This window comes from Corapipo altera, unplaced genomic scaffold, assembly GCF_003945725.1.
Source record: "Corapipo altera isolate COAL_440 unplaced genomic scaffold, ASM394572v1 45, whole genome shotgun sequence".
Lineage (NCBI taxonomy): Eukaryota > Metazoa > Chordata > Aves > Passeriformes > Pipridae > Corapipo > Corapipo altera.
The window spans coordinates 3,724,647-3,743,175 of NW_020884877.1; the positions used below are offsets into that span (position 1 = coordinate 3,724,647).

Genomic DNA, 18,529 nt, shown 5'->3' on the forward strand with positions numbered 1-18,529 from the left:
CAATATAAGGCTGGCTTTCAAAACCAGAAAGGTACCATCCAGCTTCTAAAATTAACATCTGGTTAAAGCCTGGCTTAAATGAACGCTTTAAAAACTATTGTTACATCATGAGATAAAAATGAGCCTGAGTATGGAAAACCTGTACAAAAATATTCATGATGTGTTTCATTATGTACCTTCCTTTACATGGCATCTGATGATAACTTACTTTTGGGGTTAGTGAACCATATTATTGAGGTGTTCATGTCTCTTAATTCTGCATCACAGCAGCTGAAGCTCAGTCATAAGAGACTGATGAATAAATGACAACAAGCAGATGATGTGTCTCCTAATGAGCCTATGAGAAGTAAGCAAGTTGAACTAAACAGGAGACTTCCTGTGGACACATGGATGTCCCAGTGAGTACTTTCTCAGTCAGATTCTGTGTGTGAGTTCCTGTGGGAGGGAGAGGCAGATTGATTTTACCTGTAAAATGCACTGAGGATATCACAGGAAAATATTTTGCATCAGGGAATGGAGTACTACTACTTCTGTCAGTGGTGAGATCATTTTGGTAGTGTGCTGTTTGCTTCCTTTGGAAAGAAATAGCAGACACTGCAACACAATTGGGGAAATGTAGATTTTATTCCCAAATCTATCAAGTCCCAAACTGAGAAGGTACCCACTTGCCTTAATATCTCCTCATCTGTTAACTACATAAAATATCCATTAATTTACTATCATTTCAAGAGGTTACATTAATATAGCATTGATAACATGCTTGGATTCTATCCAACAGAAGATGCTAAACAGGTATAAGATACTATTAATTTCATCAGTAATGAAATATCTGTAATACAAAGTAATTTTCTTGTGTGCTAAGATTTCAGTATAGTCTAGCTTGCTTGGAGAACTTAATGAAACTATAGCATCAATAGATAATACAATTGCAAACCAAATAACCTGGAAGAGTTTTTGGTCCTCCAGCTACATGACTTTTTATTTAAATTTGCTTGCTAAACTTAATTCCAATAATTAATTACCGTTTTGCAGAAAATATATATTTATTAAGTATTATCTAATATCACTGTGCAGCAAAGACGACCCTTCAAAAAGCTTTAAATACAACCTCAACAAGAAATATTCTTGGCAGCACCAGTGTCTTCATGGTAAAAAAACCACAAAAAAGTTAGTCCATACAAGAACCAAATGTTTAGCTCTACTTTACATATATCTAATAGTAAAAGGAAGGGAATGGAGTGACTTGATACACAATGTGAAGACATTACCTGATATTGTACTATTATTAAAACCTTTTATTGGTCAAGGAGACCCAGCAGAACAGAAACCATAGTTATTTCATGGTAGGACTAGTTTTACAATAGTGCACCCAGTTGGCAAACCCCTTTAAATAAAAGCAATGAAAGCATCTGAAGCCTTGGGATAACCATTTTCCCAGCAGTGAGGAATCATGTTCCTCTTTCCTAAAATGAAGCTGCATTCACTGAGACATTGGATACAGACTGTTTTGTGTGGTTTTTTGTTTTTCTTTTTTTTTTTTAGCCTGGGTAAAATCCTCTTTGTGCACCTGGTGCCTACTCCACTTGCACTGCCATGCCAGAGGAGCTCCTGGAGACCTAAACCAGGCCTCTAAAGGTTAACCTGCGGGAAGGTGGAGGATGCCGGGAGGGAATGATCACCCAGCTGGTCTGAGGCTGGTGACGTGGGCTGGTAACCTGAGAGCCTGTTGCACAGCTTCTGTGCCTGGAGTTGCTGCGGGATCAGAAGGAGCTGGCTGGCTCTGTCCTGGTTTATGCAATGCCCAGTCCCCTCGGCCGCACTGCCCTCCTGAGCGGGAGCCTTTTGGCTGTGCCTGAATTCAATGTGCAGCACCTGCTTCCCACTAACTCACTGACTGCATGGTGCTATTCTGCACTGTCCTGCCTGGATTATTCGGGAATATCTGGGAACATGTGTTCCTGAACTCTCTGATATCAGCAAGTCCAAGAGCTGGGAAGCCCTAGGAAGCTTTCACTGTACTCCATTTATTTTTCCATTCCCTCCCACACACCCTACCACTACACCAGGCAACAACACAGGATGCAGTAAAATGGTTCCTAAAAACATGTCATCACTGTCAGTAAGGCTGTTTAAATTCCTGTTTTAAAATATTCCAAACTACAATTTGGTTTCAAACAGTACCTTCACAGAGGTGCTTATCCCACAGGATGTCTTGGAGAACCCATCTGATTTCAAATAAACTCATGGCTTTCAGAAGGAACAATTTCCTTTGTTATCCCACCTGGGCAGGCATGTTGTTGTTATATATGGTCAGAAAATGGAAGTAAAAATGCAAAAGCTGTGGTACAAAACCTCTTCTTATTGCCATTGGCACTTGAAATGTGCTGCATCGTCAGGTTTGATGTTCTGAAAGAACATTTTTTTAATCTGCTGATCCTTTTTTGGCCCAGGTGGATGATTCTTAGGTTCTTTCCTGATGTCTTAAATAGCAGTGATAATGTGCAGCCTATGGAAATCTGCAGCAACTGTTAGGTACTCATTAGTCACTGACACAAAGCTTTGTACATCAGAATCTATCTACAGGTGCCACAGGGAGAAGGCAAGAAAGAAAAATGTGTCATACTCTGAGGTAAACAGCTTTATTCCCTATTAGTCTGCCAGAGGCTGAATTAGTAATTTATGAAGCACTTTGCCACGATGAGATTTGTTTAGTCCACTTAGGATTTGTTTTTTGCTGTTAACATAGAGCTAAACAACTGAGACTGTGTCTACATGCGCTTCTGCAGATAGGAGCTTGCTCAGTGCTTGGTGCCTGCCAGCTACAAGCCACATCACCAGCAGCATGGCAGTGTTGTTTGCACAGCATGGAGGGTAGGGCTGATATTCCCACAGTTACTCATCTCTGCACCCCCACTTTTCCACCAGGTGCTGTAGCTGCTTTTGATTTGTTAGCAGGATGGCAGGCTCGCTGTCTGTCGAACAGGAATGCAGTGGTCACACATGGAGCACTGCCTGGGAGGCCGGGAGGAGGGCTGGTGATGGCCCTGAGCAGGATGGGGCTCATCACATCTTCATCCAGCTCTGTGGCAGTGTGGACAAAACGTGATTCTTCTGCCTAGGGAGTACATCTGTGGGAATATAGTTTTTTTCCCATTTTTAACACACCCTATTTCTTATTAAGATTTGTGAAAGGTAGAAGTCCATACTGTTAAGACCACCAAGAAACTTTCAGGAAAAAGCAGACACTGCCACAGGAAAAAAAAAAAGGGGGGGGGAATATAGAAAAGAAACACAAATCCCCATTACAAAAAGTAAATCCAAACCAAATTAAATTTTTAAAGCCTCCTTCCTGGACATAAATCCCCTATTTTTCTTTTGAAGGTCAGCATTAGATGATGCAAGACCAACACTGAACTTCCAGGCTATTAGCCTCTTTGGAGCCAGGCAGCAGACAGGGTGATGTGGTATGTCTGCATACCTCCTCCAGGCACTGAAGATGAGGTGAGAAGCAAAACCCTTCCTACAGTGCAAGGAGTTAAGAGATCCTTCTCATCTCCAAGGGAATGTGCTGCTGCCATAGGGGTGCCAGGGGACAAACTCGTGGACTAGCCTGCAGGAATCACTCCTGCCGGAGACAGGGCTGGCAAAAGGAGAAGGCATTTGAAAGCAAAGCCTTTTGAAATGTTGCCTCCCCCAGCTAAAACCCATAGGAAAGGGCTAGCCTTGCTGGTATTTGAAGGGTTTCTGAGCCACTTCAGACAACTCCCTGGTGCCAACTGCCCTGTGCAGAGTCACATGTGTGTGAAACAAGTGACTCAGCTCACTGGGGAAGGCAGAGGTCTGCACGGAGCTCGGTTTATCACCGGAACTGCCTTAGTCCTCCGACTGGAAGTGTTTGTCTCTGGCATCAGCCAACCAACCATGGCAACAGGGTTAGTTTAAGGGATCACTTCACATTTTTGTTTGCGTAAAGCTGGTATCTCTTTTCCCTATGTGAGTAGGACTTACTGAACTGGTTTTCCTGTGAAGAGAGTGGGAGTTATTCTGGCGCAGCTGCAGAAGGAAAGTGTTAATCCCCCCCATCTGCCCTTGCTAAACTTTTTAAGTAAAGATTAGTTTGATGAAGGAGCAAGGCTAGTAGGTCTGGTTTTTTGCTACAGCACTCGCTAGAGACCCAAGAAATGGCAATTGTTGAGTGGTAGCGGGCTTTAAGCCCTCAAATCTTTGAGACTTGTGCACAGGAAAAGACACGGAGGCACTAGCTCCTATGCTCTCCATCTGTACGGGGCAAAGTTAGATCCAAAGTCCTCTGGTCCAAGCCCAGATTCACAGCTGAGCAGGAAAGTTACCCTAGAACTACCCCACATCAAGGATTTCGTATAAGTCATCTGGCTGATGTGTGTGGGATTCATCACAAGAGGGAAGTGAAGAACTTCCATGAACACCTTGCAGGACTGTGTTCTCAGATGAAAACATCTGCTAAAATGTACAAAGCCCAGGAAGAAAAGGCTACATTAGTGCTGCAGGACATGCTCGTGGCTCCTCTGGAAAGAATAAGAATGCTGCACATTCTGATTGTTTACTTTGCTTGCTTGCTTGCTTTTTTTTTTCCCCCCTGTGGTATTTACAGTGCCCTGGTACTCATTTAGCTTTCTTAGCTAACAGGTGGGGAGGCAGACAGCCCTGCCTGAAATCCTGGCATCAGACACCTGGCAGTCCTTCCTGCTCCAGGCACCTTGCAGGTACATTGCCCTGAGGCAGGGAGGAAGCAGGCAGCTTGGATCTGTGTTCCTGTGCCAGGACAGGACCCCAAGAGAGTGGGGGATTCCCTACTGCATCTGTCCCACTGACTTCTGCAGGAAGTTCCTCTCAAACCTGCGTGGCTTTCCCAGGAGTCATCCGTATTTCCCTGGGGCTGAATATGGTGTGCTCAAGAGATGCTGAAGGCACCAAAACACTGTCTTCTAGGGTCGCCAGACTGCCAGACTGCCTGCCAGCTTGTTAAACAGGCACTGAAGTGCCATTAGGGAGCTGAAGTGTCATCAATGTTAAAAAACAGCTGACTGAACCTGTAGCTTAATTTAGGAGCTTGTCAGACACATGGTAATGGCCTGGTAAGGCTTGGTTAAAGGTGGCATTTGCAGGGTTCTGTACATTTTTAATTTCTGTGTACAATACAATATTGCACATTAGCTTTTGCTCTTGCTGGCAGATTTCTTGTGGGAAGATCTACTTTGGGACTTCAGTAGCACTGAATACAGAGCAACTGACAGAAATAGGGAGTTTGGACCAATGTCTCTGCTGGCATAACTCCATTAGAGCCAGAGGGTGAAATCGCAACCCTGTTGAGATGCATGGGACTTGTGCCAGGCTTGCGACTGCTGAGAACTCTTTTAACAACTCAACCCTGATTTTGCTTTGGAATGAAACCTCCCTGTGGATCTTAGCCTAGGAACACTTGCATCTTTCACACAGAAGAAAATGTTCTGCAGCAAGCAAATGAACTTGGAAATGATTTTAACTTCATCAGTGGAACCCTTGCAGTAGACATTCATTGCGGGCTAAATTTGGCTTGTGTGGTAAGACACTGACTGAGTAGTACACAGACATTCATCTCCCTCAGAGATGGAAAGGCTCCTGCTTTGGCTGCAGTCACAGTTTACTGGATGTGCTCCCTGTTATTCCCATGAACCGCACAAGCAAAGTTCTGGTGCTCTCAGTGTGACCCATTCATGCAGTCAGTGCTCATCAACAATTGTTTTAAGACCAGGAACCCTAGATACTGACAACGTATCTCTCTCTTCTCTTTACATTGTATATTGCTGTCCTGGCTTCTTTTTCATGCCTACCGATTGCTACAGGTTATTTGTGAGTGTGGCAATGGATTTGCCATATGCAGGATGGAAGAAGTCCTGTCAGAGATGGACTAGTGAAGAAAATGAAAACAGTTCAAATGTTACAGAAACCGAAGTTTTTAAGGTGGTTTAAACAGGTTTTAAAATGGCTTTTACCTTTTTGCAGAGTCATTGATCTTCTTCCCAACACCCCCTGTGCTCCCACACAAGATGTCCTGGGAAGGTGTCCTGAGGTGTTTCCCATTGGCCTTTGTTAACCCCTTTCTATTGGCTGTTGACCCTTCACCTGATGGTTTTTTCTATGTGACCCTGAACTTGTGATTGGTCCCCTTTTGACCCTCCTGAAAGCCTTATAAACCCCTACCCCACAATAAACTTCCTCTTTCGTCCGTCCCTCCCTGGTGGTCTGTGTGCTCCTTGCGGGGTCGCAGGGCCACGTGCTGGGGTGGGGGGAAGGGCATTCACCTCGCAGGTAATGGGTTAGCAGCCTAAAGCCTGGAAGTCTCCCCCATCCCACTAATCCGTCTGATGTGAGTCTGCTGGAAGGTCTTGGGGCTGAAGACAGACCTGCATCAAAGCCCTTTTTTGTGTAATACTAACTATACCCCTAGCAAGGTCAGAAAGCTGGTGCTCCTATCACCCACAGCTGCACCTTGATAGCCTTATGGATCTGAGGTTAAAAACGAAGCGGGAAAAAAGGTGCTGGAAAACCAAAATAAATTAATAACAATTCTGGTTTCTTTATACATTATAAAGAAGCAGGATGGGGAAGACTGTTTTGCTTTGCAGGTCACCTTCACAGCAAATAGGAATCATTCAATCACTGCTGGATAACATCAAGGGCACTCTCAGAGGTTGGCAATTGGAATGATTAAAAAAATATGAGCAAGATTTTAAGTGTCTCTTTGTGAAACAAACAGAGCAAAATTGTTCATCAGTGGTGGAATAGGTACTGTAAACATTGTCTTAAATGAATCTGGAAGGAATTTGTAAGAGAGAAGATGACCAGCTCTGTCTTCCCAGCACAGTCCCAGCCCTTTACAGAGGGGAGTTTGTGACCTTGCCTTCCTATTACACACATCAAGCTTCCTGGAGCTCTGTGTCTCTTTTTGCATTTGAGAAAAAAGGAAATATTTCACAGCATTACAGAATCAATGAAATGGGCTGGTGAGCTAGCACAGGTTGCCAAGGATGGTGTCCAGTTGGGTTTCGAGTATCTCCATGCAGGAAGACTCCACAACCTCTCTGGGCAACTGGCTCATTTTGGGGCACTCTCACATTAAACAAAAATGAGGTTTTTTGTGTTTGGGTGGAATCTGATGTGTTTTCATTTGTGCTTCTTATCATGTCAGGGAACTCTACTGAAAAGAGTCTGCCTCCCTTCTGTTGCCTGTGCTTGGGATGGACCTTCCCAGTACTTGGAGGAGGTGATCTTTGAAAGCCAGGCATCTTTTCTGGACACCTATGGTCTCCAGAATTCTTGGTCGAAGTCTGCTGTTCAAAACCAGAGTTGTGGTCCTGCCTTTTGTGCCACTCTCCTGCCTTAGGGTCCCGAACTCCACCATCTCACGGTCACTGCACCCAGTGCTGACCCCGCCTTCATGTCCCCAACCAGTTCTTCCTTGATTCTAAGTGTGAGATCCAGGCAAGCACCTTTGCTTATTAGCTCCTTGATCAACCGTGCCAGGGAGCTGTCAATGCGCTCTTGAACTCCCCTACATTGCTTGGGCCCTGCTGTATCGTCATTTCTAATTTAAACCTCTTCCTACCAGCTTTAAAATTAAGCTTAGTATAAAACAAATCCACCTCCTTCTGTGCTCACTGTCAGCCCCTGTGCTCCCTGCTGCAGGCCTGGGGCAGCATTTGCAGGTGTACTGACTGCGAGGTGGCTTGGAAGCCCAGATCTGGTGTCCTTTGCACATCTCGAGCTGCTCTGTTACACTGGCACTTGCCTTCCTGCACAGATGTTCACCTGAAACCATCTTATCAGTGACACATGACTAGAAGTGTGTTCTTGGTGAAGTGTTTTTTAGTGTTTTTTTGCTTTTGAGCTAACCAGCCTCATGACTTCCTCTCTGCCCAAGGCTTGCCATAAGGTGAATATTCTTTTTTTAACTGTTTTTTTTCCTTGCAAAATGAAAGGTTCTCATTGAGTCTCCAATGAGATTTGCAGTAGGATCCACCTTCTTTTCTCTTCTCCTACTAACTCAGAATGCAAGAGCTGGGACTAGTTGTGGAGGTTTTCCATAGGGTTGCTCTTCATGAGGCAGAGCTGACTATGGCCTATGGCTGCCTTGTCCCAGACATTTTAGTACCAAGAATCAGGTGTTTTGGAAAAGCCTGGTGAGCGATCCTACTGTGATCCTACAGGGTCCTACTGTGCTGAGAACACAGGATACAAAATTATTCTTCCTAAATAATTGGGCCAGACAAAAGGTAGAACTGAAGAAAGAAAAAACATGTATGTATGGAAAAATGTTACCAGTTCTAAAGTGCTTTTGTCCAACCTTTTCCAGGGACACTGTCACTCCTGGAGTTTGGTTGGAACTGCTTCCCACGTGACTAAATTAAAGGCATTAATGTTGATCACTGAATACAGTTGATCACTGAAAATTTTAGTGTTATCAGATTAAGGCTATAGAGCCAGCCAGGAGATAGGCCCTCAAGGGAGTCTGTTATCCCCATCTGCACTGACTCAAGGATTTGGGACAGAAGTGGATTAAACTTTCAGGGCCTTCAAGCGAGCTCTCCTGTGGCTCACGTTGCCTTCCTTTCAGATTCCTGCAATCAGTGTGTCTAATTCTGAGCCCCGAGTGGCACCCAGCAAAGCTGCTCCACTGCCTACAAAGAAACATTGCACAACATCCGTTGGGCCAGAGCTCCAGCGTGGCGGAACGCATGGCCAGGCATTTCACAACTGCTGTCATCTATGGATTTCTGCTTACAGAAATAGAAAGGGAAAGCCCAGCTAGCTAAGTTTGGCTCTGAAAAGGAGAAGCAGAGCACACACACACAGCTCTGCTACTTTTCCTAAGCGGGGAGAGCTGAATTACAGAACCATCTGCACATCCTTCGGCTGTTCTGTGGCAGGGAGTGACTTCCTCAGGACTCGCCTGCTATGTATATCACAAGGTGGCTTGTTCACCACCTCGATGGCTTTCCACGTGGAAAAGCTCCCCTTCCCTAATGTTTTACCCTGCCTATAGCCATGCTCAAGAGAGTTACATGTCTTCTCGGGAGGCTGCTGGCAGAGTTCAGAATACTTTAGACAGCCTTTTTAGTGCCCATCAGGATTTAAGCTCACATTTTTAGCAGAGAAAAGTTTAAAGCATGGCACTGCATAACCCCCAGGCTTTCCCTACATCCCCTGAGATTTGGTCCTAGGAGCAGAATAACGTGGCATTGGGTCCCAGGGGCAGAATGAGATGGTGCAGCCCTGCCACGTCCCGAGGCACCACAGCCCTCCCACAGCCTCTTCTGCTTGGGGAAAACCAACACCAGGCTTCCTCAGAACAACAACAAATAACTCATAAATGTTATAATTTTTTTCTGAGTGAAGGAGGACGGGAACAGCTGGGAAATCGCCCTCCAGGAAACCTTTGTGACGAGGCCCCTTCTCGGTGTCACTGCCTTGGCTTAAAATGGCGCGGAAGGGCAGCGAACCGCTCTTCAACTCCCCTCTGCCGCAGCGGGCGCGGTCGGGGCGCCGCGGGGATGCTCCCCGAAGGGGAGCAGTGGGTGAGCGAGGGGTGAGGTGAGGCCGGGCTGCCCGGGCAGGGAGGGCGCGATGAGGGCGCGCAGCCGATGAGCCGCACCGGGCTCGGCGGCGGCAGCGCCCCGACAAGCAGAAGATGGCGGCGGCGCGAGGCCCAATCAGCGCGCGGCGCCGGCTCGTGCCCGCCCGTTACCCATTCCCGGCGCTCCGCGTGCCCCGGACGGTTCCATTCGCCGCAACCGCCCCCGCCCGACCCCTGTGTGGTCGCGCCCGGCCGCTATAAAGGGGAGCGCGGCGCACGTGTGTGCCTCAGTGCCGGCGGGAGCGGGAGGCGGGGTGGTGTTTGTGCAGGTGGTGTCAGTGTGTAGAGGGAGCGGTGGGGGTCGGGCGTGCCGCACAGTCACCGCGCAGCCCCTCGGTGCTCGTGTCCCCGTCCCCTGTGAGGGTCGCCGGTGCCCCCCTGCCCGGCCCCGCGCTGCCTCCGCTCCCCCGCGGGATGCGGGCTCGGCCCGCCCCGCTAGCCCTCACCCCCGCGCCGGCCGCAGCATGAGCGTGGCGAGCGACACGTATTTCCTCATAAAAGACATAAAACCCGGACTGAAAAACTTAAATGTCATCTTTATTGTGCTGGAGATCGGTAAGTGGCGCCCGGCACGCCCCACCCCCGGGCCGCCCAGGCGTGTCACGGCGGGCGGGGGGGCCGGCGGCGCCGTGTCCCCCCCTGAGCCGCGCTTCTCCCCGCAGGGCGAGTCACCAAGACGAAGGACGGGCACGAGGTGAGGTCCTGCAAGGTGGCGGACAAGACGGGCAGCATCACCATCTGCGTGTGGGACGAGATCGGCGGCCTCATCCAGCCGGGGGACATCCTCCGCCTGACCAAAGGGTGCGTACGGAGCCGCCCCCGCCCGCCGGGCCGCGCAGCCCTTTGTCCCCCGCGGGGCTGCGGGCGGCTCGGCCGCCACCCCGGGGCACGGGGGGCACGGCCCGCCCCTCTCGGACCGGCTCCCTGTTACCGAGCCAGCGCCCTGAGGTCACTCGCCAAATTAAACCCACCTTTTTCCAGGCCAGAACATGCCTAGCGTGAGCATATAGGCTAGGAGGGGCTTGGGTTTGTAAGGAGGTGGTGGTGGCGAAGAGACTTTGTTTGGGCTTTAAAAAAGCTCCTTAGGAAAAGATTTCTGGGGCGGGGGAAATGCAACAGTCGGTCCTGGTCTGTAAATCAAGCAGGGGAAGTCAAAAGCATGTTCTTTTTTTCACAGTCAGTTCTTTACTCTTGCAGTCGGCTCCTTAATGAAAGGAGGGGATGATTACATCTCCCGTGCAGAAAAGTTGCTTTTCATTGCAACGAGTTTAACGAACATGGCAGGCAGAGAACAACCTTTTCAGTTTCACTGTAAAAATTCATGCTAAGGCTACACCGTAGGTTGTTAGTTTGGTTAGGTGCAAATAATTTCTCAGAGGTGACTTAATTTAAAAACCAACCAAAAAACCAAACCCCTCAAACTTATATTTATTAACTGTGAGAAAGAATACTAGAGTCAATCTGAAAATCCTTTTCCACGTCACTTAAACTGCCAGTAGCAAAATGATAGTCACTTTTATTTGAGTTCTTCATGTCAGTTAGGTTACACTTAGAAATCCATTACACTGATCGTTTGGCCTACAGCACTCTAGGAGATGGTGGAACTACAGTGTGTGTAAGGTCCTTTTAATTTGTTTTTATGAAAAAGCAGGTGAAAGGTTACTCAGTGAGTCTGCTAACTGAGCTGCTCTTAAGTTGTTATTTTGAGTGTAATTCTTGGTCGTGGCCTGAAATTGTATGACCCTTGCCACCAAAACTACAGCTGCTTCCTCCTATGCAAATGTCCTTTTACACGAAATGGGCTGACTCCTCAGCAGAGGTGGTTCTGGGGAAGGCTGCTTGCGTGGAGAGCACGTGGAGCTCAGGGATGGGTGGAACTAAACCAGAGCTCTGGGACGGCACAAAGCCCTGTGTGTAGATGACATTGAAACAAATTAAGAGCAATGCTGTTCAGCAGTATTACTGTAATGTGCCCTGTGACTGGCTTACTGTAACTGCTCTGGTGTTTCTGTGCAACAATGGGAGAGTCATGGCATCCTTTAATGTAAAATGAGTTTGGCTTGTATGAATTAATTTTGAGCTGACAGCACGATTTCTAGTGGGTGGCAAAGTCATGCCTTCATTTACATTAATTGCATGTTCCCGTAGGACTGTGTAGGGAGTGAAATGGCAAAAGTAAATACATTCTGGTTTGGCTCTCATCTTCAGAAAAATGCCCTCATGCTGGTATACAGAGTTCTCCAGACACAACTTTGGGCTTAAATACGATCGAGTGAGTGATGTTACCATTGCAAGGCAGGTAAATTTCAGCTCTGTAGGCTAATCTGACTCTTCAGTGCAGGATGCCCACTGTTACAAGCAGAAAAGCTTATCCAGGCCCCATGTGTAAATGTGCCTTTTTCCTTTATTTTTTCCTCTCCTTTTTTTTTTTTTTCCCTTTTCTCAAGCTGCAGATGCATTCCTCTTGAAAGGCAGACTCTGTTGCTTAATTTTGTCACTGGCTGTTTACCCTTTTTACAGGAAGCTGTTGCAGTTAATATTTTTAAATTTGAAGTTAGTGCTGGAGTTCAGTGCTTTATGGCCAGCTCTTTTTGAGACAAAAACAAGTGCTTGCATACATGGAATAACTTTGTGCTTGAGGTTGTTAGTCCCATAATTTGCTGGGTGTTGTCCCAGTAAATGTATGTTTGACTTACATTTATTACTTGGTAGCTCTTTTCCTTTGTGCTCTGCCACAAAACTGCCCAACTAGCAGGTTATTAAAAAAGGTTAAGCATTGGGGGAATCTTTAAAGTGAAAGGTAGCACTGTGAAGTGAAGAACATTAATCCTGCTTCTGGAAAACTCCTGAGATAGTATCTCCAGGTATAGTGCCTATGCTTTCCTGCTGAAGTACAGAGCAGGTTATCACTGCGTTGGCAGTGCTGTCCTCTCCTGCCACCCTGACTCCTCCCTGGGGCCTCTTCAAGGCCCTGTGTGTGGCTGGATGGCTCCCAGTCCCAGCAGATAAGGCAAAGGGCAAGAGGAATGTTTGCTATCTATGTTCCAGAGATAGACCTGGGGCATAAGGAAGTGGTGACTTGTCCAGATTATCTGTGACTCCCAAGAGTGCGATTGCTGAGGCTCCCTATTCCTTTGCTAGAAGACCCATATTCCTTTTAGCTCCCTTGCACCATGCCCAGTTTCTGGTCTGTATTTTCCTTATTATCTACACCTATGTGATGCCCCTCACTGAAAGGAACAATTACACAGAAAGTTTTGCATGACTCACATTTCAGTGCTTAAAGTCAAGAACAGCTATGAAGACTAGAGTGCACTCTACACTGTCTTGTAAGGGAATGTTCCTGCAATCAAAATATTATTTAATTGTATTTCTGTACATCAGTTGGAACTTGATGGTCAAACTTCTGCCTGTAAAAAACCCCGGTCTGGTAAGGACCTGTACTGAAAACCTAAGCACTTCCATTATGTGCTTTCAGTAGCAGTAGCTGTTCTCCACTGAACAAAGGTAATGCTTCCTGGCTCCTGCTGAAAGCAAAACTGAGAGTTGTCACTGAATGTAACACAGATACTGCTTTTGGCAAAGTGCCTTTCCTCTGCAGGACCAGTTATAAGGGTTGCTGCAGCCAACCAAAGAGCATCCAATCTCAAAATAATTGAGTGCTTTCCTGTAATTGCCAGAGGAGTCTGCTGAGCTGCTGATACCTTTTGGTAGAAGTAGTACATGGGGATCTATAAACTTTTAGTGTTGGTGTCCCTGGGAATTTTTTTAGTCCGTTCATGCTGATAGGTAATGCTTGTTAGCTCCTGGAAGACAGCATGCTTTCACTTCCTCTGTGAACTCGTTCACTTAGAGACTGCATCACTTCTCCTTTCTTTGGCCAGGTACGCATCTCTGTGGAAAGGATGCCTGACACTTTATACAGGACGAGGAGGGGAGCTGCATAAAATTGGGGAGTAAGTATTGTGTGTTCATACTTTGTCTCCTCTCAGCAGAGTGTCACGGTAAGTATGAGATGTGGTGGCTCTTAGTAAGTGGAAGTTAGGACAGCAAAAGTGTGTTGTTGTTTGGTCGTGGATAGGTACAGCACAAGGCAACCCTGATACGAGTTTCCAGATGCCACTGTGGTAATGAGCCCCAACCCCCTCTGGACTGTAGATACGTTGAGGAAAAGTAGCCTCCCATCATTGGCACAGATCTGGATTTTACCTAGGAGGAGGAAATGTGTAGACAATAAGGGACTGAATCTGCATTACTTACCTGGGCCTCAGCTTGATTAACAACTTCATTTTGGTGGAGGCCTTCTGTATGTGTATCATGCTTGAGAAACAGGCAGTGCAAAGAAGGAAGACCAAGGTGACTCCAGTGAATCATATCTAAGCAGAAACAAGCCTCATTAAACCTGCTTTAAACTGCCCACAGACTGGGGCAACAGCTCCTGACTAAGAACAAACATGAGTAACATACTTGAGCAACAGAAAAAATAGCAATGTTTTCTAACCAGAACAGTACTTCCACTGTTGCACAAAGTTCTGTGGGAAACCTTATAGTCACCAGGGGAGTGGGGCTCTGGGGTGGCCATGTCTTTTCTGGTATGGTTCAGAAATGCCAACATTCAACTGGAGTTTGTGCAAGAGAACCTGTAGATTTTATTTGGTGTAAATCCATCACCTCAGAAATGTCATCCAGTTGGCTTACTCTCCAGCTGACTGGAGTGATGTAAGTTCCTCATCTGGGTTGTGCCTCCCAGCAGCAGGTGGGAGCTCCACTTCTGCTTAACAGTGCTGTGTAATGATTCAAATCTCTCTTCCCCTCTGCCATGTGGTGAGTTGATGGGCCTATTCCTCCAGAGTCCCCTCGAGTGGAAAAGGATACTTTGAATTTCATTCCCTGTGTTGGACTCCTCTGCTGTTATTGCTAATGGGGCACTGCATAGCATGGGAGCATGTGGGAGTGCTTAACTCTTCCCTAGACATGTAATGCAATCCCAGTCTGGGAGCAGGCTGGGTGACTCTGTGCCTCAAGTGACCTTGTGAGTGGGTGCTGGACAAGATTGTGCAGCTGGAAGAGAGGCAAAGGGAGCCCTTTCATCACCTTTTGTTTTCCTTAGGCCAGTTTACCTCCTTGAGTAAAGGTGTACTTGCCTCTGCTTGACTTCACACCAGGAACGATGTGACAGCCTCACCACAAGCGTATAAAGGGATCAAAGAGCCTTTTAATACCTATGGATATTCTCTGAACAGTGGGGTCTGGATTAATTACTTTTAGGTGATGGGATGTGTCAAGAACATATGCTCTTTGTATTGTGGAGTTGAGAACTCTGTTAAAAAATGGCTTTAGAACTTCCTCATAATCCTGATTTCTCCCCAGGTTTTGCATGGTATACTCAGAAGTGCCAAACTACAGCGAGCCCAACTCAGAACACGTCGGGCAGAACAAACTGGTATGTTAAACTTATATGAGGTTTCTGGCATAAAGTGCTCTTTGTTCTGAATACTTCCCACTAGGCTGTGATCAGATGTGACTCTCCTGGAAAAAATGAACTTAAAGTGACATATAGCTAAAAATGAGCCAATAATTAAAGTAGCAGATAAATTCTATGTGGAGCCACTATAAGAACACAGGAAAGAAAACATCAGCCACTTTCTGTAAAAATGTGAATTTTCTCTCTCTGATCCCATGTCTTTTTTCTTTTTAATGTTTCTCCAAAGGCACAAGGTGAACAGAATAATATTTCTGCATCCAGTGGTATGGGTACTTGTACTTTTGGGCCACTGGGTAAGTTTTTTTCATTTTGTACAAGTGAAAAGATGAGAAACACTTGAAGGGAATAGAGAGAAATTTATCTTACTAAGGGTTCTCCATTCTTGGGATAAAAGTATGCTAGGCTCTAAAGTCATTCAAACTAGGGCCTGAATCTCAAGCATGTAAACAGGAACATTTCCTGATCATTGTTTTCAGGACTTCTTCCCTAGAAGTGGAAGAGATTAGAATATTCAGGGTGCCTGTATCACATAAGGGGACTTGACTAATCCTAAATTGTTTTGATGCTTTTGAAGAGTTCTTGCAGCACTTGAAATTCTGCTTTTTTTAAACTGAACAAGACATTGGTTTCAAAGATTCCTTACTTTAATCTTGTTAGTCACCATGGCTTTCTTGCCAGGTTAGCTCCCCAGAACAGAAGGGGTAGTAAGTAATCTGAATTCCAATATCTGACTTGTCTATATCGGGTTTTATAATATATATTTTATTTAAACATAGAAGCTTAAATAAGAAAATACTTCAAGGACTTGAAAGGGTGTAAGCTGAGAGGGAACCTTAGTCTGCCTGCATGATGTCCAGACTCAGTACCTGGTGTTGTAAACTACTAGTGTGACCCTTCTTGCTTTAGCTGAGAAAGAGGGATGGAGGGGAAGTAGTTTGGGAGGGGAGAGAAAGGTAACTTGTGGTTTGAGGTCTTGCAGTGCCCAGGACCCCGAAGGACCATGCTTCTGGTCCTCAGGGTTTGCTGGTTACTGCAAACTCCGTGTGTTCCCTGTTGTTAAACTTATATAAGGGAGCAGTGATTTCAGTCCATGGAACTTGTAATGACCTTTTTTCTGTCTTTTTAGGAAATGGTTTACAAACTGGACCTGAAGCAAGTGGATTTCCATTCATGTATAATCACAGCCACATTTATGCAGGTAGTGGGAGAGGCAATGGACGAGGACCTGTAAATCCAGCACCAGCTAATAGTGTTCAGCCTCTTCCTCCTGCTGTCAGTAATGGGAGGGACCCACGCAGGGCCTTTAAAAGATGACTATGCCAAATGTGGTTGTACAGCTTGCTTAAAGTCTACACTCTACTTGAGCACTTACTGCACTTTTATTTATAGTTAACTGTGAAGCAGGTTGTCCTTTGTGTGGTTTTTTTTTTTTTTTTTTTTACCTTTTGGTCTATGGAGCAAACTTGATGTGATCTATTTCTTGTTTTGCTTAGGGAAGCACAGTGAGTCTTCCCCATACATAAAGGGGTGGGGGGGAAGGTGGATATAAGAAAGTAAGAGTAACAGGTTGAAGTGTCTCAATTAAAACTCGGTGCCCTTTGCTAAATGTAAGAAAACTTCAGTTACATACATGTATTTCTGTTTCTGTTGGTCAGCCATGTAGCCTTAATAGGTCTATTATGTCCTGTGCACATCTGGTTTGACTTCCATTAGAGTTAATGGGAGTTCTTCGTATTGGAAGAGAAACAAAGGGGAAGAGCAAAGATGCTCTGGTGAGCTAGGTGTCCTTGGAATGCATACAGCTTGTAAAAGCAATAAGTGTAAGCAAATAGTGGTGCCAGACCTAGTGGTGTCTCTGGAATCAGGGAATGAATAACTCATATCAACTCAAGTTGAAGACCTGGTGAGTGTCTTGAAGCTTGATTCTGATTCCAAAAAGGTGTACACTACTTGAAAATTCTCTATACAACATTACCACTGTCAAGGAAAGTAACACTGATTTTTGATTTGGAGAGAAGCTTGCATATTCATTCTTGCGTTGCATGAGATAGCAGAATATAGAAGGATCTGAATTCAGACAGTGTTGGGGAGTATGCTGTTTGTAGCCACTCCTTGCACAAAAGCTCAAGGTTACTTTGCAGGAGTCTGAATTTCCAGGAGCGGACTGTTTCCAAATGCTGCATTACCCATCTCTTCGACGAGGCTGCCTCCTCCTTCTTCACTTTTCCAAGTGGAATTACGTATTAGATGAAGCTGTATGTGTGGATTGCAGAGGTACCAGCCAAGAACACAGCTGCACTTATGCTGTTAAGCTTTCCTTCCTCTGTTTTATATGAAATACGAGTTATCCCTTGAAGAACCCCACCACCTCCATGTCCTGGGGGGAAAATAGCTGATTTTATTTCTGAGATCACAAATGCCTTGACTCTAGGTAAGAGTCCAGTGCCATATTTAGATCAGGTTCAAAAACAACTCGGAAACTGAGGTGTCATACTGGATTTATCTGTTTTAACTCTTCTTAACTGACCTCTCAAATAAAAAAATTGCACTAATCATATCAAAACAAATCTAACTTTCTTTCTGTCAAGCCATAAAGACTTCATGACAAAAGGCTATTTCTGAATTGTGAATTGTTTCTGTGGTCTTTCCTGTTATTTGAATCTGCCACTGTCACTAATGTTTACAAGTTGTTTACATTTGATACTTCTGCTTTTGGTACTCTGTCATGATTTGTTGAAAATTGCTTCTAATTGGTGAAAGTTCCTTGCTTGGCGTGAAATACTGAACTTTGTTTGAAATGCAAGCATCAGTAACAACAAACTTCTGAAGAGAGGTTTAGAGAGACCTGTATGCCCAGACACCTGAGGGCTGTTTGTCTCTAGTATGGTGAAGTGCTTTCCTGGTACCTGCTTCCAGGTGGAACTAGTGAAACTTGTTTTGGACACAAGAGGGTGGCATGCCTCATGAGATCACCCTGGGTGCTGCTATGGAACAATGTGATAATTGGTGAACCAGAAAGCATGTGGTGACTTCTGAGGAAATGGTGTAAGGAGGTGACGTGTAACTCAGGGACTTTAAATTGCTTACTTATTTAAATAAATGTATAGTTTAGATGTATGGACAAACCTTTTCTGCAGTGTTGCATTAAGACATTTCATATGCTTGTGAGAAGGAAGCCAAGGAGACTTGTAAACCTGGGAAGCACATACGACATGTTCCAGAGGTAAACAAGATGTAAGTATGGTGTGAGAGCTGTGCTTCCCAGTAGTTGCTGTAAAGTTAGGAAGTGATGACGTGGTGGGGACTGAGTACTCGTTGGGGTATCTGCACTGTGGATCTCAGGTCCTGGTGATCTTGACTTCTCTGCAGCATAAAAAAGTTGAAATAGAGGG

At 45.6% G+C, this 18,529-nt stretch overlaps 1 protein-coding gene and 1 long non-coding RNA gene across 2 annotated transcripts; both read left to right on the forward strand.

Moving 5' to 3' along the window:
• Positions 1–4,663: 4,663 nt before the first annotated feature.
• Positions 4,664–6,746, forward strand: LOC113944120. Its single transcript, XR_003526587.1, has 2 exons — positions 4,664–4,742; positions 6,645–6,746. It is a non-coding gene; the product is annotated as an uncharacterized LOC113944120 (long non-coding RNA).
• A 3,123-nt stretch (positions 6,747–9,869) lies between these two features.
• On the forward strand, positions 9,870–18,262 carry NABP1 (nucleic acid binding protein 1). The gene is made up of 6 exons (XM_027636798.1): positions 9,870–10,207; positions 10,315–10,453; positions 13,537–13,608; positions 15,023–15,095; positions 15,364–15,430; positions 16,264–18,262. Exons 1-6 carry the CDS (start codon positions 10,117–10,119, stop codon positions 16,449–16,451), a joined length of 630 nt encoding a protein of 209 aa, XP_027492599.1. The 5' UTR covers positions 9,870–10,116; the 3' UTR covers positions 16,452–18,262.
• Positions 18,263–18,529: the final 267 nt, after the last annotated feature.

Coding starts and splice junctions, on each gene's coding strand:
- NABP1 (XM_027636798.1), top strand. CDS start 10,117: ATGAGCGTGGCGAGCGACACGTATTTCCTCATAAAAGACATAAAACCC. Junction 10,208..10,314: donor CTTTATTGTGCTGGAGATCG/GTAAGTGGCGCC, acceptor TTCTCCCCGCAG/GGCGAGTCACCAAGACGAAG. Junction 15,431..16,263: donor TTGTACTTTTGGGCCACTGG/GTAAGTTTTTTT, acceptor CTGTCTTTTTAG/GAAATGGTTTACAAACTGGA.